The sequence below is a fragment of the Chiloscyllium punctatum genome, chromosome 8 (assembly GCF_047496795.1).
Source record: "Chiloscyllium punctatum isolate Juve2018m chromosome 8, sChiPun1.3, whole genome shotgun sequence".
Classification (NCBI taxonomy): domain Eukaryota; kingdom Metazoa; phylum Chordata; class Chondrichthyes; order Orectolobiformes; family Hemiscylliidae; genus Chiloscyllium; species Chiloscyllium punctatum.
The window spans coordinates 4,021,178-4,043,866 of NC_092746.1; the positions used below are offsets into that span (position 1 = coordinate 4,021,178).

Sequence of the window (22,689 nt, forward strand, 5' to 3'; positions counted from 1 at the left end):
TCAGCTTTGCAGTTCTGCAAAACAAAAGTATTTTTAACAGGTCTTTCAAGCAAAGTTATTGTTAAAGCTAACCTTTAAAGATCTTTAATTTGCCAAAGTTGAAGAGTGCCGTGTAAAAGTGACGATGACCTTTGAATTGTGATAACTCGAAATGCGTTTGTTGGGCATTTATTGAGTGTAATTTGACCGTTTTAGGGACAGTTATTCTATATTTGTAATTTTTTTTGGAATCTATTTGTTTTGAAATAAGTGTGAATAATGTTTTTTGACGTCGTGCGTTCTGATTGTCTCTGACCAACAGCCGTTCTGTTCGTTCAAAATGTTTTGCGTAAGGAACAAACTGACAGAAGTAAAACATGAACCTTGATTCAGTTTTTAAATGTTATGTAGGGGGAATCTGGGATGAGGCTCGTTGTAATGAAATCTATTGCAGATTCATTGCGGTTGAAAAAGAAACTATTTATTCAATTTCGAAATAAATAATCAGTTACGATGGCCGTTCTTCATTTAAATGGTTTATTTCTTTTGAATTACTACTCTTGCTTCGCATGGTTTTCGATAAAGATGCGATATATTCTAGTATCCACTTTTGTTATTTTGTTCAAACATTTTCTGGTGGAGATCTAATCCACGTTTATCTGTGTTTATCTGTGAATCATCGTCCCTAGTTATTTGTGGTTAATTTCAGTGTTGATGGCTCCTCAAGAATGAGAAATGATCAAAGATATCCTATTTCGGGTGTGAGCATGCAAATTTGCTGTCTGTTGTTTTTCTTACTTAACGCGGAGGTTGTCCTTCTGACACTGAGACACTTAGAACCGTCTGACTGAGAATGTGTGTGTTCGTGTGGATATTTATTAATGTTTGCTGTCCTCTTTTGGACTCGTTGCTGCCACCGTGTGTTTGGAGTGTGAGCAAACTTGTGGTGCTGCTGCATAGCGTCTCTCTTGGTCATGTGTTTCTGATGAAATGGTTGGCTTGCATTCTTAAACTAACCGTTCAATGTGTTGCTTGATAGACATGTCCAGTAATCACAAATTTGCTTGTATAGTACCACGCACTAAACTTGACTGAATGGCTTTTCGAAAGTTTTTGCATTAAATTATTTGTTTCGATTTAAAATGAGTGAAACTATGGGGCTTTGCGCTCAGAAAGAAGAGACATCACGCGGTCTATCACTAAGACTATATTAGGCCTTTGAGTGTAATGTTTGTACGTATGAAATGCGTCCCACCAATTACTTATTTGACCCGCATTGATCGTTCGTAAATGTTTCATAATTGTGCTAAAGTTAGAAGTTAAAATTTGCGTGTTTGTGGATAGAAATGGTCAAATACACTTTGATTATTGATAAAGACTGAGAAATAGAGTTTACTTACTGAACACCTACGATGCCCCCTTAATTATTTGGTTAAAGTGTGATAAGAGCCCACATTTGTGATGTTAGAGAATTTCTGAAGGATTTGTTTTCCTCGTGTAAGAAACATGAAATCGAATTAAACGAAGAATTTGAATGAATCACGGTTATACCATAACAAGAAACAGTGTCGTCAGTGAATCGTGATTTTAATGAATAGGCCTGTTTTATGGTGATAAAGCACAGAGTTATTTTAATCTGTCAGAATGCAACTATTTATGTAAAATATAGCAAATAACATTCGATCATTTATATTTTCGAAGAACCGCCGTTCTGGAAGGGATTACAGCTACATCAAAGTAATTGGAACATTTATATTGTTTCCTTGCAATATTCATAGTTCAAATTGCGGCAACTTGTTAACGAGATGTGAGCGTAGCAAAAAAAAAGTAACGTAAGCGCCGGTGGGTGGAAAACTTGAAGCACGGTCTCGCAATTTCAAAGGAGGCATGTTGTTTCCTTTTAGATAAATTAGGTAAATGGATTAAATGCGTGTTTAATTTTTGTTTTAGATACGTACATATACATACGTTTAAAAATAATACTTAGTCAACCTCACTCAGCCCAAACTAGGCCCCAATTCCACCTAACAAACCAAGAGACATTCCGTCTGTAGTTGCTAATTAGGCTGTATCAGTTCTGGTCGCTGCAAGACTGAGTAACACTTGGGAAGAAATTTCCTTCTTCTTAACGACATTCAAAATACGAATTTACACACTTGTGGACTTTGAAGTACCTCATCTTTCTTGTTTTTTTTAATTTAAAAATGACATTCTCTTACTTCAACTGTCCTAACATTGAACACATGGAGTTCCAGATCCCATCTGTCTAGAATCTATTATTTTATCTTATTCGGAAGGTTTGCTATCTGCGAGGAAATGGAAATACGTCAACGGAAAGAATAAATCGCAACGTCAGTATTTTAGTCTTTTCCAGAGGAAAATTAATTGGTGCTTTATTTTTTGAAACTGCCATGTTATTTTTAAAAGTATGAATTGCAAAATATAGTATTAAAGTCTAGGTTAGTGGTGAAAACAGTTCAGTTGTGCGGCATTGTTTTTCCCCCAGAAGATACATACAGATCAAGTTATTATTTGATATATTCTATGTGCTCTTTAGTAGCAAGTTTCCCCACTCTGTGTGTTGTTGGTCTCATTATATTGCCTTATTTTCTCTAGTTTTCCTAGCACACAGTGCAGCAGCAGTGGCTATTAGCCGTTCAACCTAATTGGAAAATAATAGCCGTGGTTTACGCATTGCTCTTTTGTTCATCTTTCAATATCACCTTTTTCTGTTCTGTATTTCGGTCATTTCACAACACAACTTGTGTGAAGATTCTTCATGTTAAAGGATGCAGCAATTGTGGGGGCTTATTAATCAAACGTGGAAGCCAAAAATAAAACACAAAGCAAATCATAAACAGAAAAGATTCACGTTGACGAGAACTGTTCGAATTTATTAAAATTCATTTTACAATTGGAAGTAAATGCATAAATATTGTACATGATTAGAGGCTTTAGGGCAGAAACTGAGGAAAGCGGCAAGCGTCGGCCTTTCATTAAGACGGGTCGAACTGGCTTGATCTTGCACATTTTCCTCCATAATTGCTCTGTATTTATACTCACACTTCGAACAGATATAGCTTTTGATTTCGGCCAGCTCTCGGTTTGTTTTTTTTACATATAGCCAGCCTATAATTAAGAAAGAGAAACAGGTATAAGCTTTCAGGACTGAAAATTAACCTACTCGTGGTATTTTAATTACTTGCAATCACTGATGGGATATCCGTCCCAAAGAAACCTTTTTAGCTGTCGAAAATACAAAATTCTCCGACTACTAACAACCGCATTCACCAATTCTCCTTAATTTGCAATGATTGCCCTCTAATTGCCATGTTTCGAATTCGGCTATAGGTGCAGTAAAAGTGTTTACTCGAGGGCTGAAATATCTTTCTTGCTTAAAATATATAAACATCCTCTTCATATATTGTTTACTGTACCGCAGATATTTCAGTAAGAGATGTGACCATTGTTGACGGAAAGGAAACCTAACGAGATAATGAGATCTTTAGCAAGGAGCCCTTGGCTTCCGTCCTTTTACTGCGATCTGATGCCGCGCTCAGTGCGCAGCAAATGCTCTGTTATTGGAAAACACAAATGTCCCCATTGAGATGCTCAAAAATGCCTAATTATTCGAAAGGAAACATTCCACTCTTTTATGGTCGATAAAACCTTAACAGTGTGCAATTATGGAAAATCGAAGTTGGGATTTGGGGAGTATTAGTGAATTTCAATCGTATGCAATTAAAACAACAATCTAATGGAAGAGAACCCTATATAGGGTTATCAAACATAAAATCGAGCTTCTGTGTGTTTGTAGATCGCTTGGCCGTTAAAACAACCCCGGCGAATTTTGGTTAAATACATGTTTCCCTGGAAGTACTGTGGTGTTTGTAAACTAAATGCACATGTATATGCATGCATGCTTTAATGAAGAACGCTGGTGCAATAACAATTACTCCCACGCACCATTACTGTGAAATCTTTTAAAGCTGAGAAACTGCGTTGCGTTCTACTGTTGGGATTTTCTTTATAAGAATATCAAAATTAAATCTATAAATCATGTCCCTGTATATATACTCTTACCATCAGGTTGTGTCTATTTATTACTGGTATGAATTTACTGAAGGCACAATTCAGGGACACTTGATGTTGTGAGTCCCAGTACTTGTAGACGCTGTTGTTCTTTGTTTAAAATGGGCAGAGAAAAATATTATGGAGGTCTGAGGTCTGATGTTTCTCAACTAGAATACACAAGCTAGCAAAAGGGATGTTGTGCTTGCAACATAACAAATCAAAATGGAAAAATATGTAAATAGAAAACCTAAATTCTTACAGCTATTATTTACCATCTAAAGTACTATGTGCCTCTACCTGGAAGAGAAATCCACAGAACTAGTGATTTGTTGATTTATTTCTTCCTTCTCGATCATCTATCTCCTAATTATTGTTGATCTATCAATTGTGAGAATACGCAATGCACAGTCATAAGTCCATGTATGAATGTATCTAAAATATGTATGCATAGCTATATCCTGTAAACTGATAGTGCTCTCATTTGGTCACTAATATTCCATTAAAAACACCTCTGTTATAGTTCAGAGCAGATTTGGTTGTTTGTAACTTTGCTAGCTCAGTCGCCGGATCTCCAGGGAATTTTTTGAACCAGAGTCGTTTTCTATTGGCCAGAGGCTGATCAGCTGGTTATATTTGCTGCTGTCGCTTTGGCGCTCGGCCATCCTGAAACAAACCACCTCGATGACTACTAATAGCTAAACCACATTGTGTACTAATACATAACAAATCATATTACTACAGAGTGTGGAGCAAATGAGTTCGTATTTTGTGAACCCTACTTTCCCTGTTTCACTGCCCAGTGGCCAGGACTCCTTCCTCGGACAGATCCCACTCTATACAACGGGGTATGATGCTCTAAGGCACTTTCCAGCTTCCTATGGGGCAGCGACGCTCCAGGATAAGAGTTACTCGTCACCTTGTTATTACCAACAATCCAACTCAGTAATAGCTTGCAATCGGGCATCGTATGAGTATGGAGCTTCTTGTTTCTATCCTGAAAAGGATCTAACCAGTGTTTCGCCATCCGGGAGTGGGAAGCATAGAGCTCAGGATGATTTCTTTTCCTCAGACCAACAGTACAAAACAGATTGTGCACAAAACAAAATTTTAAATGAGGAAGGAAACGACCGGAAGTACAGTACTCCAATTTACCCTTGGATGCAACGAATGAATTCAAGTTCTAGTGAGTATTAATAGTGGAAAATTACAAGTTAAAACTTGACACTTGGAACCAACTTTACGTAAAGAGTGCATGTATATGTTAATTGTTACGTTAAATGCCGCACACTTTCTGGAGTCGGAAGATTGAGCAATAGCATGGCATTGGTAATGTTAGTTGTTTGTTTCAATTTCTTTCATTTTTTTTGCTCCCATCATGTAGGTTCTGTCTTTGGGCCTCATGGGCGTCGAGGGCGACAAACCTATACCCGATACCAAACTCTTGAGCTGGAGAAAGAATTTCACTTTAACAGATATTTAACCAGACGCCGCCGGATAGAGATTGCCAACGCACTCTGCCTCACAGAACGTCAGATCAAGATCTGGTTTCAGAATAGGAGAATGAAGTGGAAAAAGGAAAACAAACTTCTAAACACAACAGAATCCAACAGCGAAGACGCAGAGGATAAAACAGGGGAGTAAGAGCGCGAAACCACAAGAAGTTAGTCTGGGCCTTTCTGTTTGGTAGTGAGTTCTTATTTGCTCATTCTGCTAAACAGTACAGAAAAAAATCGTATTTCAGTTTGTTTTCGTTGCCCCTCTCTCTTTGAGCTTGTGTTAATGTATAAGTGGTAGAGGAAGTGTCGAAAACACTCTGCATTCCACAGCACACTATAATTATACGGCATTTAGGATTAATTGTTTTATAAGTGCGAAGTGTAAGTGTTTCTGCTTCTCTAGTCGTTACTATGTGATGATTTACTCCTCAAATTGTATTCTAATTGTTTCAATGGATAGGTTTAAATATAATTTGACACCCTTCAAATGATGAACGTAGTGGATATGCCCATTTGCAAATGATAAATATGGTATTGTATATGTCAATAGTTTACTGCAAGGTTTCTTACTGCTTTTGGTTTTGTCTAATGAAGAGGACGCAGTGTTCAGTTAGCTTGTGCCATGTTTTCTCTACCAAGAGAAGCAAATATATTTGCTTGTGACTTGACAGCCATAGGATAAAACAAATTCAGCCTGGCGACGCTATTGCTTAAATTGAAATTTTGCGAATTAAAATTTCTTAAATCTATATTAAATATATACAGTAATATATATATAAATAAACTATCTGATTTCTAAAAGGTTAGCCTTCAATTATAGCTGCCGAAAAGTTTTTTGTATGAAATAAGCTGTGAAAGGAAACTTAGCACTGTGAAATTGATCGGTAGATGTCCTTGTTTCAGAGAGAAAAAGATAGACAGAATACGTGGTAGGAATGACTATTTAGTTTCTAAGGCCATTAAATACGGCAATTTTCACTGAATGCAGAATTAAAGACGTAGCTGAATCCGCGGGTAAATCATGAAATATTCTTCATGTTTATTGCAGCGAAGCTAGAACCAGCATCGGACACAGAGCTCTTGTTTTGATTAGGTGGATTACTATTTGTTAAGTGGACCCTCTTTTGTTGGATCTTGCATAGCATTTCATCATATCGAACCAACACTAAACTGTGTGCAAAGAAATTGCTTCCACGTAAATTTAGGCACAAGATCATGTTTATTTTCCAATTAAAATGGAATTCTGGTTTAACATGTACCGTGTACGAAAGTAAACTGGAACGATTTAAACTCATTTCCAATATACGTGACCTGATTTTTAAGAACGCAAAGGTTGGTTTAATAGTTTAGGTTCACGATGGCTTCAAATTTTCGCCGAAACGCGAATAAATGCTCAATACTATGAATTACACGGACTAAAGAGAAATTTGAGAAGAGTAGCAGATGGAAGAATTGGCGTTTTGATGTTGTGTGATGCCGTTTTTCCCTGAGCAAATCTGCGATGACATCCAAGACGTATAAAGACAGTAAGCGCATAATAACTACAATTAAATCTGTTTCTTTAAAAAAAATCAAATCAAATCAGTGACAAGACACCCTCAAGTCCTATTTGTAACACTGTCAGCGGCAGCATATTTTTAAACATCTCAGCCTAGGGATTGAACAAATGCAACATTATCTGGCGTGAATCTTTTCTTTTTGAAAGATGCCCCTCCACATTGTTTTATGTGATTTATTCTACGAAATGTAACGGTTACGTTTGAAATGTGTGGGTAGCCTTAATTCGACCCAAGGCCGATTGCCCAGTTTATCAGAACCACAGGACTCATGGCCTCAGTCTCCAGAGGGTGGCGCGCAAGGACAACCCAAAGCTACTGCGGGGAGCCGGCGGCGCGCCCTGGTGCGCGTGCCCCACGCTCTTCCTTCCACGCAACCTTCCAGTTTGGAGCCACAGTGCACGGATTTACCTCTAGAGGTCATCAGCGAGAATTTACGACTGGACAACAAAAGCACGTGATTCCAAGTCGTACCCCATATTTGGGCGCCTACGTAGGAGGGAACGAAGTACATGTCCCAGTCATTTCCATAATTCATCATAAATTGTGCAGGGTGCTAGACGCACAAGCGACCAAGAGCCACAAATCAAGTAAAAATAAATAAATAAAAAAATCAAATGAGCTCTTACTTTGTAAACTCATTCTGCGGTCGCTATCCAAATGGCCCGGACTACCAGTTACATAATTATGGAGATCATAGCTCGGTGAGCGAGCAATACAGGGATTCTGCAACGATGCATTCCAGCAGGTACGGCTACGGCTACAATGGGATGGATCTCAGCATTAGTCGTCCAGCATCTAACCACTTTAATGCCAGTGAAAGATCTCGAAGCTACTCTACAGCAGCAACAACAGCAGCAGCAGGACCAGAAGCAGGAGCAGACACCAGGTACAACCAACCTGCCACATCCACTCAGTCTCCTTCACCTGACCCTCTACCCTGTTCCGCCGTGGTCAGTCCGCCTGCTAGCGACAACCACCACGGAATCAAAAACTCCATAGCAAGCCCAACTACCTCCTCAAATTCTAGCAGCAGCAGCAGCAGTCTCATCAGTAGAGATGGGGTTGGCACATCGCCTGGTACTGAAGATGACACCCCGGCAAGCAGCGACCCTCCAAGTTCACAGAACGGGCAAAGCACAGCACAACAACAGCCTCAGATTTACCCCTGGATGCGAAAACTGCACATAAGTCACGGTAAAATCCCTCCTCTCTTATCTTTTCATTAGTGGAGTCCTGAATTACACTGAATGCTGAAAATCAAATTGCTAACTATGCACGCTAATGTTTCTGAATATCTCTGGAAGGGTCATCGTATTAAAGTTGCTAATGTATTTGGAACTATTTGGGTGGTGGGATATTTATTAGTAAGGTGTCTCGTTTTGTACCAGTAATGTAAATGTAGATAGGAATTGCTGGATAGAAAAAGGTGTGGTTTATGATGGGACAGCTTTGTCCAAGAGGGCACTTTCACATTTAGTTATAGTTAAGTTTGTAAAGTAATTTTGGTATTAAGATACAGCAAGAGCGTAAGGGTTAGCGTAGACATGCCTGGGCTAGATTTCGGACTTCTGCCTTCTTTATGTGTTTTGTAATGTATTTCATATTCGACAATGTACTGTTAGCACTAAACAAAGGATTCATTTTTTTGTGTGTTGTGTGTGGGTTACAGACAGTATGGGAGGACCAGAAGGTAAAAGAGCCAGGACGGCTTACACCCGATATCAGACCCTGGAGCTGGAGAAAGAATTTCATTTCAATAGATACCTGACCCGGAGACGACGGATAGAAATTGCACATGCTCTTTGCCTCACAGAGAGACAGATTAAGATCTGGTTTCAAAACAGAAGGATGAAATGGAAAAAAGATAACAAGTTAAAAAGCATGAGCATGGCCGCTGCAGGAGGCGGATATCGTCCATGATCAATAGAAGTACTGGGCAGTAGCTGACCAATTAGCATAATGTCAATACAGTACTGACTTCCAAAACTCCTCTCCCGTGTTACTTCTATGAAGAAAACCATTCCCATGTTGCCCTGCCCCAATCTTTGAATCGTTAGTCTGTTTTCTGGTCGTACTGTTGCCTGTACAAGTAATCTGCTTACAGTATATTGTCTAGGAGTAACAACAATGTTGTAGGAGTAGGATAGCCTTGTGAATTATAGTTGTTTAACTTATTTATATTAATACAAGCGGTGTTACTTGAAGTAACTGTATAAAATCGTCCAGTTAAAATGTAACAATGTGTTGCACTCTGCAAAAAAAGTGTATGTAAGTGTTAGTGTTGCTAAATGTCAAAATAGCTCCAAGCTTGCAATATGTATTTAATTTCAGATTATTGTCCTCTGTAATTGATATCGTAGTGTTAAATCACTGAGATGCTACCTATTCTGTGTTATTAGTGAGCAGTGAATTTTGTGAAGGATATTGCGACTCTGAACTGTATGTCTATGCTGTGCCTTTGTATGACTTTGCACGAACTCCAATAAGTGGCTCTTAGCGCAGCGTCAGTGTATGTTTTTGTGACAAAGGATAAATATAAAGCCTAAAAGACTGGCAGTTTAAGAAATTCGTGATGAGCTTTTGTATTTGTTTTTAAAACTGACTGGAAGTTAAAATAAAGTTTCTATAGTAACTTTCCTGGACTTTGGCCTCCCAGATAAGTTTTTCTGCTGCGTCTGCTGACCTATGATGTAAATTGTTTCGAATACTTCCGTGTATTACAGTTTCAGTTCAATACTCCCACTAAAACCAGTGAGTTTCTCCTAATTTGTTTAACTTCGCACAAGTCCTCCAGAGGGAAAACCGTGCAGCTTGGGTTTACAACAGGCAATCAAGTTGCGAAAACTTATAAAGTCGGGCTATCAACAAGCAGATTTTCTCAATCTTTGGTTGTTGCAAGTTTCAGAGTTTTGCAAGCAATGGCCAATACAGTACCTAAACGTCGTGCTATATTGTAATTTGGCATTTTTACGCAGTTCAAATTAAACAGGTTCGCCTTTTGCAGCATTGTTTCATGCGCCTTGTCTTTTGCGCACTTCAGCACCGTTTGTTGAACCACACATTTCCCGCTAACACCCAATTTCTTTGTTGTTGTTGTTGCTAATCTTGCATTTACACACACCATCTTTGTAGACATGACTTTTCGGAAACTCTATAGTTTTGGTCTGAGGAAAAAGGGAAACCTGAAGCACATCAACCACTTTGTTCCGCAGGTAGGCGTTAGTCACGTTCTCTCAAGCACTCGACCAAAGCGTAGCGTAAACCTTTCCCAACAGGTATTTTTCACTTTATAGAGTTAACTTTACTTACCGCGTGAAGGCAGGACAGAAAATTCGCCTCTTAGTTCCTGACAGCAAGGGGGATCAGCACTTTTACCCTTTCTGCTTAGTGAGTGCTTGTCCTTTAAAGTTATAATCAATAAACTTTTATACACCTCAGTTCCGGCTATATGACATTTGGGTGCCAAATGAATAGGGTTTTGTCTATGAATTAGATCGTAAAATCATCCATAGCACAGACTGATAGCCTCACTGGCTATAAAAAATCACGTGGTGTCATTAAAGTAAGTTTTATGGTTTTGGGGAGTTGACAACCAACAGTATATTCTACATAACATATAATCTCACTGACGCTGGACTTCATTTGGTTCCTTTGCAGATTGTGTGTGCAGACAGGCCACTCAAATGGCTAATTTTCATGTTCAGAGGACTATCCACAGCTCCACAACTCCAATGCACAGGAAAGTTGTGTTTTCTTGCAAGAGAAGGTAAATTTTGTTGAAATATTAACGTTAATTACTTTTCACGAGGAGTTTTGGCCCTTGTAAAATGGATTAAACTGCACCCAGAGTGCACTGAGGCAGAAACATGTCTGGGAAAAGTGTTGGCTGGGTTCTTTCTGTGGTGATATAGAACTTCTCTTTGGCAAATATATACGAATGAGCAAGATTAAAAAGAAATAACATTTTGGAGACCAGTGTGTCCCAATTTAAAACTCTTTTATGTGTTAGAAGCTTTTACAGCATATTCAACTGATGTTCATTAAATACCCTGGCATTGTTCAACATCTTAATACTTTTTAAATTCTTTGACTTGGGTTACTTTCCCCCGCAATTTCTGCAGTGTCATTATTTACTTTTTTTCTTGAGGGTAGTGTTATGCTTCTGCCTCCAGTTGGTACTGTTGAGACTTATGTATTTTCAGATTACTTGTCATGCATTTTGGGTAATTGTGTAGCATTGGTACCTTAGTGCACACCGTGAAAGCATTGCAGTTAGCTTTTACTTTGAGCGTTCCAGCACAACTTCTGTCGTCACACAAGACCTGGCTAAGGTACTGTGCAATGCATTACATGCAGCAGTTCACGCAGCCAAATGTCTCACCCTTATTTTCATCTTAAACTTTAATGGGGACAGACAACCCTCTCTTGAGGAATGAAAGTACACGGGTTGCAAATAGATACGTTAATACAGAAAAACATTAAAATCCTAATCCAAATTACCTGGAATGAGATATAGATATAAACAATCTATGAGTTAAAAAGGAGATCCTTTGAAATCCAGCCAGCGGAAGAGTTACTGCAACTTTAAATCTGCCTGTTGTAACACCAGCATTGCTTTTAGTCAATTGCAGGTTTCCCACAGTTGTGACTGACGAACCATAAAGTTTATGACCGGCTTTTCATTCTTTGAAGCTTCCGCTAGTCTAGTGGGGTTTTTGGAGATATGCAAGTATAATTTTCAGCATTAAGACGCAGTGTTTTGAATCAAAAGTATAACATTTAGTAGATTTGGAAGATGTTCCTTAGTTTATTCAGCTATTCAACATTTCTCTGTTAAAACAAATCCAAACTGTAACACAAGGGAGTGGAGATGGCAGGCGGCCATACGTTTAAAAGGGATAATACGATAGCAAGCAATTACCCTGTAGAATTCCTACTCAAAACATTCCAATACAATTAGGTCTGTTTTACGATGTGCAATAAAGATTCAACAGTAAATAAAGGAAATCAGCACCAATATCACTACAGTAGTTCCGGATCGGCCATGCCAATCGCGTCAATCTGTTGTAATTTCCTTCGTATTAGTTTATATTTAAATATGACAGTTCAATATATATCATCTGTGCAGACCACTTAAATCCTTTTTACAATAAGGCAAAATATTTTTTAGTTTCACTCAGTGCTACATTGGCACACTGTATTCTGGTTATAAAATTTGCAATTGGTTTACTTGTAGTTTTTCCTAATCATTAGTGATAATCCATTATTTCGTTTCAATTTGCACAAAGGTCAGAACTATTGATATATTTATTTGCTTGCTGAAGTCTCTAAAACTTTTCAGTTTAAAAATCGAAACTCCGAAGTGGGACGGGGGGGTAGGAGGGGGGGGGGGGGGCGAAGAGGGTGTGGTATGATGGGGGTTGGGGTTGGAGCAGGGTGGACGTGCTGCTAGAGTGGATGTAGTGTATTCAAAAAAACTAAACATGTAAATATTTATTTAAACTTAGCAACAAAATCCGTATACAGAGTGTAGATATTCTGTGGGCACCAGTGTAAAGACTCAGTATCATTATGGAGTTCCTTTCAAGAAGTACTAAATTCCCGATCTTTCTTTAATCAATAAGGTAGTTATGTATTCCCCAAACGTAGGGAATTTAATAAACATGTGGTAAGCAAGCTTTGTGTTTGTGTGTTGCGCAGAGTTTCTAAAGAGAATTGTGTGAAATTGTCTTACAGGAGATATCTTTCTTTGCTTAGGGCTGCTACCTTCTGTATGTGTGAATTGATACATTTTTAGGAGAGAGCGGGTGCTTTGTGGGACTATTTTACAAATTGTCTTTATGCAACCTTTTCACTGAAGGGAAACATGATCTGCAACTTAAAACCCATTTGTTCCATTGGTCAAACAGATTATCAATGAATTCTTAATTTTCTGTCACCACAGAGTGTTTAATCTGAAATCAGCGATTCAGTTTTTCCTCATAAGTCTCTTTTACAATAAGTAAATCTGATTGGCCAGTCTAAATCTAAATCTAAGATCTTTCTGAAATTAAGCTATTGGCAAAGTTTTGTTTGAGGCACTTAATCCGGAGCTATCAGATATCATATCTTTAACACCGCAGCTCATTAATCAGTGTTTCTTTAAAAAAAATAAAAATAGTCATTGCATGGTTTGCCAAAAATTCTCTGGAGCGTAACACGGGAAAGATACAAATGCAAAACAACTAACAAGTTGCGGGTAGTAAAACAGGTCGCCATAAAATCTGGAATGTGACGTGCTGACGTTTCGTCTGTGCTAAGGGCATCGAAAGGACAGCACATTTTTCAATAGCGATGTATGCTAGTTTGTCTTTTGGACACAATAGAATTTTGCCTAAGCTTTGCAAATGAGCTTCTTGAAGAAATCCAAAGCTGGACCTACTGTTAGCTTAACGCAGTTTCCTAGCTGTAAATCTGTGCAGCTGCATATTATGTGAGAACGTGATGAATCTTCTTGGGCCCCCTTTCAGCGGATTTAGGGGGTCCGCAGCATTGTGATTTTCTATTTGGAAGCAAAGTAACAGATAAATGTTTTGGCCTTCATTAACGCAGTTTAATAACTCGAAAGATTAAGCATTAATTTTTCTTCATTTGTGTATGAAAACAGTATTTCATTATCAGGGAAATAATTAACAATATGTGTATAGCAATATCGTCATGCATCTAGTATAATCTAGTATATCCTTTTCATATTACGTAATGATCAGGGTGGATACAATTTTTATAGATTGGGTTTCTATTTCATTGATTACTATTATATCGGATTTTAACGATCTGGTTAGTTATCATTGAGCTTTTAATGAAATCTTTCACCTTCTAAACATCACTATGAAGGCGTTTGATAGAAAACAATGCAACAGAACTGAATATACTTAAATAGGTTTCAGGGATTGTATCGTGTTTAGATTTTATTTCTTGCTCTCGTTTTGCATGGTGCGTTTTGGTACCATTTACGAAATTAACTGTTCTTGAGAAGGCAAACAATGTGAAGAAGCAAATTGACACGAGATAGTCTACTGTGAACTTCTCAGCATCGGAGATTCAGTTGCAGAACTACCTTGTCGCAATTGAAGTCGATCTAACCCTTCGCAAATGGTTTTTACTAATAACTGCTCCATTTACTTGAATGCAAGATATTGCAACATATAGTTGAAGGGCTGTGTTGATATCATTGTATCATAGTAAAGTTGACATGGAAAGAAAAACATATGAACTCAGTAATTTTTAAAAATATTTCATTACCCCAAACAAATCGTTTCCTAAGAAAAGTAATTATCAGCAGTTCACTTCTCCCAATAACGTATTATTACATAATAGTAATAATAGCAACATGAATCGCAAAAGATATGTTTTTACATTAGTTAGGATTGCAGTTTTCTTGAATAAGTGGCGGAAAAATTTAAGATTTTTTCAAGAAATGTGCACATTGAATCAATGCACAAAAGGATATTTTAAACTTAATTTTTGGTGTTTTATTTGTTACTTCTTCGTCTGACAATTGCAGTTGCACTATATGCTATTTAACATATGCTTTTTTCTAAGAGAGTTGCCATTAAAACAATATCTCTCTGGCACTGCAATAAAACAAATTGTGAACGCAACTTCTTGCATTCTATATAGAACTTAAATCGTAGTTAATCTAATTGTTCTATTAAGGTTTTTCGTTGTTTAGATTGAAGAGGGAATGCGTTCAGGAAAGAGAGAGGGGGAGAGATTTACACGAAACTACATCTGCACACTCTGCGACTCACCAGCAGAGCTCGCTTTAGACCAAGTTCACAGTCATTTTGTATCAGCATGGACTGGGAGCTCACATATCCATTGTTCTATTAGTGCAACAGAAATAGACTCAAATGCTTAATTTTTTTTGTGCTATCTATAATTCTAAGAGTTGGCCGGTACGGTAAAAACTTACCCACTTTGGCACATCCAACTAAATGAAAGAGCACTTGAATAAACAGCTTGCAGACAGTTGAGGTTCATGCCATTTTTGATTTTAAAGAAAGGTTTCACAAATGGGGGGGGGGGGGTGCGGCGGGGGGCAATGTGGTGGGGGTGGACGAGGGGGTGAGGGGGATGGGGACAGTGTGTTCAGGATTCCCAGACCTGAAATTAGCAGTACATCATGAAAATAGTGAACGAAAGGGGATATTATTTCAGTCCTCAACGATGCTTTGAAAAAAAGGGCTCCCTGTACCGCGGTTGGTAGGGCGGTACAACTTTAGGTCAAAAAGTTGAGGGTCAAAAGTTTACGTTTTGCACGACTTGTAATCATCTGCTCAGACAGAGTTTGATGTCAATGTTATAGCGCGATCTTGACTATCAGCACAAAAGATAAAATAGCTTTGAGTTACTCGTGTATCATGCTATGGACTCCAGGTGAACCCGAGCGACTGAACGACCTCAATTACTGACGAAAGGAAAGAAAAAAAATATTCTTTTCATGATCGAGACACGTTGTATTTCATCTTGAAAAATCGACCACGGTAATTTTTCTATCTGTTGTGTATATGCAGCAGGTAAACTTTCAGCAACTGTACGAAAAATGAAAATACTTCTCTTCACAACAAAAAGAAATCGAATATTTTACTTAGACTCGCCTTTTCCTCGCGTTTTTTTTTGTTAGAGGTTTCAGTGCAGCAGTCCTCCGCACGTCGGAGTTTATCCTGCTGTGGTGTACACCGTCTGACTGGTATTATTAGGATGGAAGTTGGAGCTATTTCCCCACAATCTGAATTAGTTTTGAAAATGTGAACCCACTGGTATTAATTTAAAATTCAGGGACATTTCAAAAGCAAATTTGTTTGAATTGAGGTCCATTTTAAATAATCTAATCAGAAGTATATAGGGCTGATGTGACATTCCTGTGAGTTCGCTCTAAGTGCCACAGGAATGCTCTGAGACTCATGGGCAACAGAGAAACTACTTTTGAAGAGAAATTTTCTTGCTATAAATTCAGGAAATAACTCTTATTGAGGTCCTCCGCTTGTTTATATAAGACAACATCCGATTGCGTCTTTCTCTAACTCTTAAAATGCATTCCCACAACAGTATAAAATTTCGTCAACATTATCATGTTGATTTCTCCATTGCTAATACAAATAGACTGTTGCCATTTAATATGAACCATGTCTCCTGATGTTTGAAATAAACGGTTACAACTGATTCAACATAGTTAGGAGATTTTAGTGAAAACAATAGAACAGGTCTTGTTTGTGACACTAAGTGCTTCAGACATTATTGCAACCCGGATGTAACAATTAATACCAAACCTAAGAATTTAATTGCGCATTTTCCGTTGAATTATAATGAAGATAAAAGTCAAATACACTTAACGATGCCTCAATATAGTGTGAAATCATATGAATTTGCCAAGTTTGTATGCTATGTTACTTTCCTTTCTCTATATGAGACAAATTTGGAGTAACAAGATACAAATTACTTATAAAACTGATCCGAAGTACAGCAGTGTTGTTCTTCACTATAGAGCTGGAGAATGTGAGCCTTCCAAAATGTAAACATTAGCACACAGGTAATGGAGCAGGAAATAAAATATTTGCGGAGAAAAACGAAAGTGATATTTATTATTAACTTTTAAATATATATATATATATATATGCTAAATGTTAACAGAAGGAAAATCCTTTAGCATTTGAGGCTGCCTGCAGAGCATTATTCAGTCAAGGAAGAAGCCATCTTTATCCGGGCTCCATGCAACGCTTTCCAAAACAAAACGCATTCCACTTGAAATTTGCAATATTACTTTAAAATAGACCCATATCTGTTTAGGCCGATAGGATGACAGAGCACATGCTGGAAAATGGACAGGCGGATAGAAAGGTCATTGATTTAAATGTAAATGGTCTCGTGTATTCGAAGTATTAGAGATAAAAATTAAGAGGAAGAAGTACCCATTATAAAATGATCTGACTTCTTTATCTCCTGAAAAAACTAAAAAATCTATTCAAAACGAATAATTTCGTTTTATTAATTTGACACTTGTTACTAGATTAGCTTGCGTGACATTAAAGCGTATTCATAAACGGCAAACAATAGATTAAGGTCGTTAGATTAATTTTTTTCAAAAAAATTGTCAGTTTTAAAACAGACAATTATGTAATAAAACTCCCTTCCCCCTTATATCTAACATTCTTTTAGGATTCGATTTTAAAAATAAATAGCAGCCTGTTTAAGCTTGTGTACCTAAAACGCGCGGATGGAGGCACCAATGAGAAGAATTTGAAATGAACTGCAGATGTATTGGTAAAACAAGGCAGCCCTTTGTGTAACTTTTTTGCAAGTTAAATTAATTTACAAATTCCAAAAGAAAATTGTCTAATCACAGAAGCCGTTAACTAATTCCCAATATGTTCCCACTTCAATTGCTTTCCGGGACTCGTCAAGCCAAACATTACAAATCTATTGATTTTTGCTAGAAAACGGGAGCATTTATTTACAAACATTTAAAGGCGATTATCGAGTGCACTATTGAAGCACTCTCATTTTGCCTAGCTTCCCCCTCCACAAAGGTAATGACCTGGGCAAAACACCCTGGTATTTGAAAGAGCACTATAGGCCTTTTAGAAATGGCTAAGTCCAAGGCCGAGGTGAAATTCAGGTCACCGCGTCTAACAAATATGAAAATGTCGCCTCACGAATGGCACGCCTTGTTACTTAACAAAGACTGTCAATGTATAAGATTAATAAGAAATAAAATGCACACGGTGTCACTTTTCGGTCACTTCCAAACTTAGCTTAGCGTATCCCTTACGAAATCTCATTTCATTGAATAAAATCTTTTGTTTTGTTTCCCGTGTTGAAGTCCAATAAACGCACAGTTGTGCAGCTCTGTGGGATGTGGTGCAAGCTTGCTCGAAGATGTATCTTCGAAATGTGCCATTTTATTTGTTTTATTTTGTTTGTGAGTTGGACACCGGCTGTTATAACCATATGCCCCAGATAGAATGGGAAAACAATCACATTTTCATCATGGTACAATCTATCTGATAAATCCTGAGCCGTGCTGATGGATTCAGGCGGTAAATGAAGAAATTATGACATTCCTTATCATCTAAACTACTGACTTGCTGTTCGGAGGAGAATTTAAACTGGTAAAGTCTAATTTCTGATTTATTAAACCGCCAAACAAATCTTCACTCCATGCTTCATAACTTGGCTAATCTTTTTTTTATGTAAAACCGATTTCCTAATCGCTAAATTTTCTAAAGTATAAATTTGATATAAGCTCTTAAATATACACGTTTTGGAAATGTCGTAAAACGCGTTAACATTGCCTTTCGCTTTAAAATGGCTGTAAATCTACCATAGTAGTAAAAATGTCAAATGTACACGCAGGCGAGGTAACACTTGGGGGTCCTGGCTTCATCGCTGTTTATTATGAAAAAAAAGACTACAGAGACGAACTGCATTCGCTGTTCTGAAGCAATGCCTTTTACTTATGCGAATACAACCTTTGTTTTCCATTTTTTTTCGCAACATGTTTCAATACATACATTGGTCCAGATAATACTCGACAGCGCTATTTGCAGCCAAGTTACAGGAAAACGATGCATACAGCATTGCCTGTCAAACAGAAGAGAACAGCAAATTTTAGAAGTTAAAATTTTATGAGACTTTCTTTTAGCGAAAATAAAGTTTTCTTTTAGCAAAATCAGTCGAATCCGTCCAAGACATAAAACTTTCGTAACAATTTATAGTATGAAGAATGTAAATATAAATAGTTATACAAGATTTTCTTGGAGAATGGAATAAAACATTAAAACTAATCCCATGCAGATTTTCCTGCAAAGCCCCTTTGTATAGTGAGTAGTGGAAATGCACATCTGTTAATTGCACTGAGAATCAATTAATTTTGTTCCTGGATACTTAGTTGAAAGTATTCAAATGGTCGGTCATACTAAGCAGCAAAACTGGATTGGTTAGAATATGTATCTCACAACGATGTATTATAACGGCAGGGGACGGTTCATTCTAATTAAATATTAGATTCTGTGTCCAGATATAGAATATCGTCTAAATATTGTAAGAGGGTGTTAAGATGCACCCTTGATTGACAAGAACTCATGTTGTGAATCGGTTACGTTTCGGGGAAGAAGGCATAATGCATATGGCTACTTTTTTGAAAGAAAATAACGTACAGTGCACCTAAATCGTCATTTTTCTATTTAGCCAAATTGATACTGCGCAACCTTTGAGTTGGATATTAATTCCAAACTAAAAACGTTATAAAACTTTATTCAGTTTAACTAATCTAGCAAGCTAATTAGTTTGTTTTTTTTAAGGACAGGTTAGTTTTGCTTCTTGAGAAATGAAATGAACATTCGAAAGCTTTATCAATCTTGTTGGAGTTTTTGTGCTTTGGAAACGGGTTGCAATTTTTGATATAACAAACTGTACTAGAAGCAGATTAAATGTAAAGTTGCAACAGAATCATTTGAAATCTAATTGATACATTTAATATTTATTTATACAGGGGGTTGAAAGGAAGTTTTGCTAGCAATTTCAAATGTACAATGGAAAGAAAAGGTCACTGGATGTCTTAAAATAGAGTTTGTATTCAAATGAATCGTTTTACTGAGTAGTTGTGATTGCTGTATTTTTCAAAGATGATGCGAATGATATCTGCTAAATTTGGTATCTCAGACATCAAAATATTCGTTTTTTTATGCAAATCAATTTTATAGCGTCTGAAAAACTAACAGGAGAATATTTAATTAAATAAGCCATATTACAATCGAACAATTAAACGGTAATATATTTTAAGCAAGATTTATTAGGCTAAAAATCTCAATTGATTATATAACATTTACGCAGTATATACATCTGCAGTAAAGGGAGAAAATCCTCTACTGCTGCCTTAGTACTTTAACTCTTCAGTATATATTTTGAGTTCATATGAGCCCCTGCAAAAGGTATTCGCTTTTATCTGGGACTTTAAAATGCTTGTGTTTCATTGAAACAAACCAAGAATTTTCGCAATTTTATGAAAATTCTTCTTGCAAGCGATGAACATTAGAATGCCTTTGACAGCATCCTTGCACTAAAATGGACAAGCGTGTGCAATGAACTCTGGTAATTATTGTCCCAACTGTCTTCGTTCCCCCCCTCGAGAATGTTCTGAAGCAATTTATTTTGTACAGAAGCATTCTTCTAAAAGAGTAAACTATTTCAAACAGTAGCGGATCTCTATTGAACACCATTTTCTGATGGTTTCTGCGTCAAACATGTATTTGCAAAATTTGCATTCGATAAAACATCATAACATCATTATCCATTTTGGACGATTTTAAAATGAGCGTTTTCCTGATTGTTCCAATTTTTCCCTTTTTATGCAATATCATAATTTCAGGGGAAACGAGATTTTGAATGATAATATGGAATTTTTGACTGGACTCCATGCATTCATCATTGGTGTATTTCCTTATCCGGGACCCACAGGCAATCACCCCATTGGCTGTTTGCATCACATGAACAGCTAACTTTATACACTTGACAGCAAGTAGGAGGGTTTTATGGAACAGAAAAACGACAACGCGAGAAAAATTAGTATTTTGCACTTCAGAAATTAATGACCATGAGTTCGTTTTTGATAAACTCCAACTACGTTGAGCCAAAATTTCCACCTTGTGAGGAATATTCTCAAAATAACTACATACCAAGCCAATCTCCTGAATACTACGAGCGGCCGCGGGACCCTGGATTCCATCATGAGGCACTATACCCACAATCAAACTACCCAGAGCCGACCTACAGCTTCAACAATGTCCAAGGCACTGGCAACCAAGACATGTCGCAAAGGGGTCATGTGCAGTCGCAGGCTAGCCTCCAAAATCACATACCGAGACAGAATCAGCTTTGTGAAGTGGTCCCAGTAGCCACACCAGCTTTGTGTAGCCAGAATGCGAAAAATCCCAGTGCCCAGAAAGGTACTCTCAGCAAAGAACCCATAGTTTACCCGTGGATGAAGAAAATTCACGTTACAACCGGTAAGTAAGTAAAGCTAACTGAAACAATTAAAATTCAATTGAAGTCGGATGTGCGGAACCCTTTCTGTAACTAGTCCTTTCATGAGATTTACGATCACCTAACTGTTAGGTCGGTAATTACAGCGCCCATAAATTTCATTGCCCTGGATCTTGCTCCTGGCCATGTGTCTTTGATGCTTTTCTAACCTAAATATCCAGAGCCATTTTATTGCAGTAGATTGTACGCCTTTGTCAGAACACTTAGAGAGAAAAAAGTATTGTCTTTTAGAATCTGCATTCACGTGCATCTAATCCCATTATCAGATTCGTGGCTGTGTCTGTATTTATGTTTGGATACTTTTGTTTTGTTCAGTGAACCCAAATTACACTGGAGGAGAGCCCAAACGGTCTCGAACTGCTTACACGAGACAACAAGTATTAGAGCTGGAGAAGGAGTTCCATTTTAACCGTTACCTAACCAGGCGTCGACGCATTGAGATTGCACACACTCTTTGCCTGTCTGAACGCCAGGTGAAGATCTGGTTTCAGAACAGAAGGATGAAATGGAAGAAAGATCATAAACTGCCTAACACTAAGATGCGTTCTGCTAGCTCATCATCTTCTACAAGCCAGCAAACACAAGTATCCTCCCAGGGCCCACAGCCAGATGGTTCAGCACCAAATTCATCAAGTCTATAGCTGCTTCGTCTCTCCAACCCCTCTCCCACAACATAGTTTGGACCAAAATGTGTTTGCCACATTACTGACTTGAATGAGGTGGGATTTCTTGCAGCGATATTTTTCCAGGGTAGGTGCTGTTAACCCCAAAAGGGACAAGCATTACTGTTCTGTTAACCCATTCCCTGCAGACTTTCAAAGTGTTTTCTGTTTGATAGGATACATTCGGTATCCTTCATTACCTCCACATGAACTGATATAAGGTTCTGTCAAAGTGGCTTCTTCCATGATATTCAAAGCAAAAAGAAAAAAAAGGACAGTGAATAATAGATATTGTGAGGAACTGTAAGCGTCATAATCACAACTAGTGTAGTCTGTTGGAATATTTGTGAGAATTTATGAATAAATCTGTTTTAGAAAATGAGAAAGGCAGCAATATGTGTGGATGTGGAACATGGTTTTAGAGCAAATAAACTGTCCAGATGCTACATATATAGGAAATAAATTATGTCGCCAGCGCTATTTAAGGTGTTTTTATTTTAAACCTGTATTCTCTATATAGTCGTGTTACTGATATCACGAATGTGCAAGGATCTTATACAGAGATTTCAAATGAGTGGTTGTATATTTAACAATTTTGGTACAGTCCAAACTGTGACGAAACCATACAAATCATTGGTAAGATTTGTGTATTTTTCTGTGGATATTTCAGTGTGCTATGTGCAGTGCCAAATGTTGCTAAAACGAAAGACAAAAATTGCAGTGTAAAATCAAGCCACAGGCTTTAAATAAAATGTTAATTCGTGGACCAGCTCAGCTTTTATGTGTACAAATTACTTCCAGTCAGGATTTAGCGAACGCAGAGCGAATTATTTTCTC

The 22,689-nt window shown here is 37.6% G+C and overlaps 4 protein-coding genes across 5 annotated transcripts in view; all 4 read left to right on the forward strand.

The window, feature by feature from the left end:
- The window catches only part of LOC140480328 (homeobox protein Hox-A3), a 44,278-nt gene that overhangs the window by 418 nt on the left and 21,171 nt on the right, over positions 1-22,689 (forward strand). The window contains exon 1 of one of the 2 annotated variants that reach the window (XM_072575065.1): positions 10,760-10,874. The exons of the other annotated variant lie outside the window; for it this stretch is intronic. The gene's annotated coding sequence lies outside the window, so the exon portion shown is untranslated. Of the gene's footprint in view, positions 1-10,759; positions 10,875-22,689 lie in introns of those variants that run through there. 2 annotated transcript variants of the gene reach the window in all.
- Positions 34-5,694, forward strand: LOC140480334 (homeobox protein Hox-A6). Its single transcript, XM_072575072.1, has 2 exons — positions 34-5,236; positions 5,435-5,694. Exons 1-2 carry the CDS (start codon positions 4,807-4,809, stop codon positions 5,692-5,694), a joined length of 690 nt encoding a protein of 229 aa, XP_072431173.1. The 5' UTR covers positions 34-4,806.
- LOC140480332 (homeobox protein Hox-A5) lies at positions 7,723-9,750 on the forward strand. The gene is made up of 2 exons (XM_072575069.1): positions 7,723-8,302; positions 8,778-9,750. Exons 1-2 carry the CDS (start codon positions 7,723-7,725, stop codon positions 9,026-9,028), a joined length of 831 nt encoding a protein of 276 aa, XP_072431170.1. The 3' UTR covers positions 9,029-9,750.
- Positions 18,270-22,621, forward strand: LOC140480333 (homeobox protein Hox-A4). Its single transcript, XM_072575070.1, has 2 exons — positions 18,270-21,153; positions 21,506-22,621. The coding sequence occupies exons 1-2, from the start codon at positions 20,736-20,738 to the stop codon at positions 21,829-21,831; spliced, it is 744 nt and encodes a 247-aa protein (XP_072431171.1). The 5' UTR covers positions 18,270-20,735; the 3' UTR covers positions 21,832-22,621.

Bases quoted from the DNA above. Each gene is read 5' to 3' on its own strand.
- LOC140480332 (XM_072575069.1), top strand. From the start codon at position 7,723: ATGAGCTCTTACTTTGTAAACTCATTCTGCGGTCGCTATCCAAATGGC. The intron at 8,303-8,777 runs GTAAAATCCCTC...TGTGGGTTACAG, and splicing joins AAAACTGCACATAAGTCACG to ACAGTATGGGAGGACCAGAA.
- LOC140480334 (XM_072575072.1), top strand. From the start codon at position 4,807: ATGAGTTCGTATTTTGTGAACCCTACTTTCCCTGTTTCACTGCCCAGT. The intron at 5,237-5,434 runs GTGAGTATTAAT...CCCATCATGTAG, and splicing joins ACGAATGAATTCAAGTTCTA to GTTCTGTCTTTGGGCCTCAT.
- LOC140480333 (XM_072575070.1), top strand. From the start codon at position 20,736: ATGACCATGAGTTCGTTTTTGATAAACTCCAACTACGTTGAGCCAAAA. The intron at 21,154-21,505 runs GTAAGTAAGTAA...TGTTTTGTTCAG, and splicing joins GAAAATTCACGTTACAACCG to TGAACCCAAATTACACTGGA.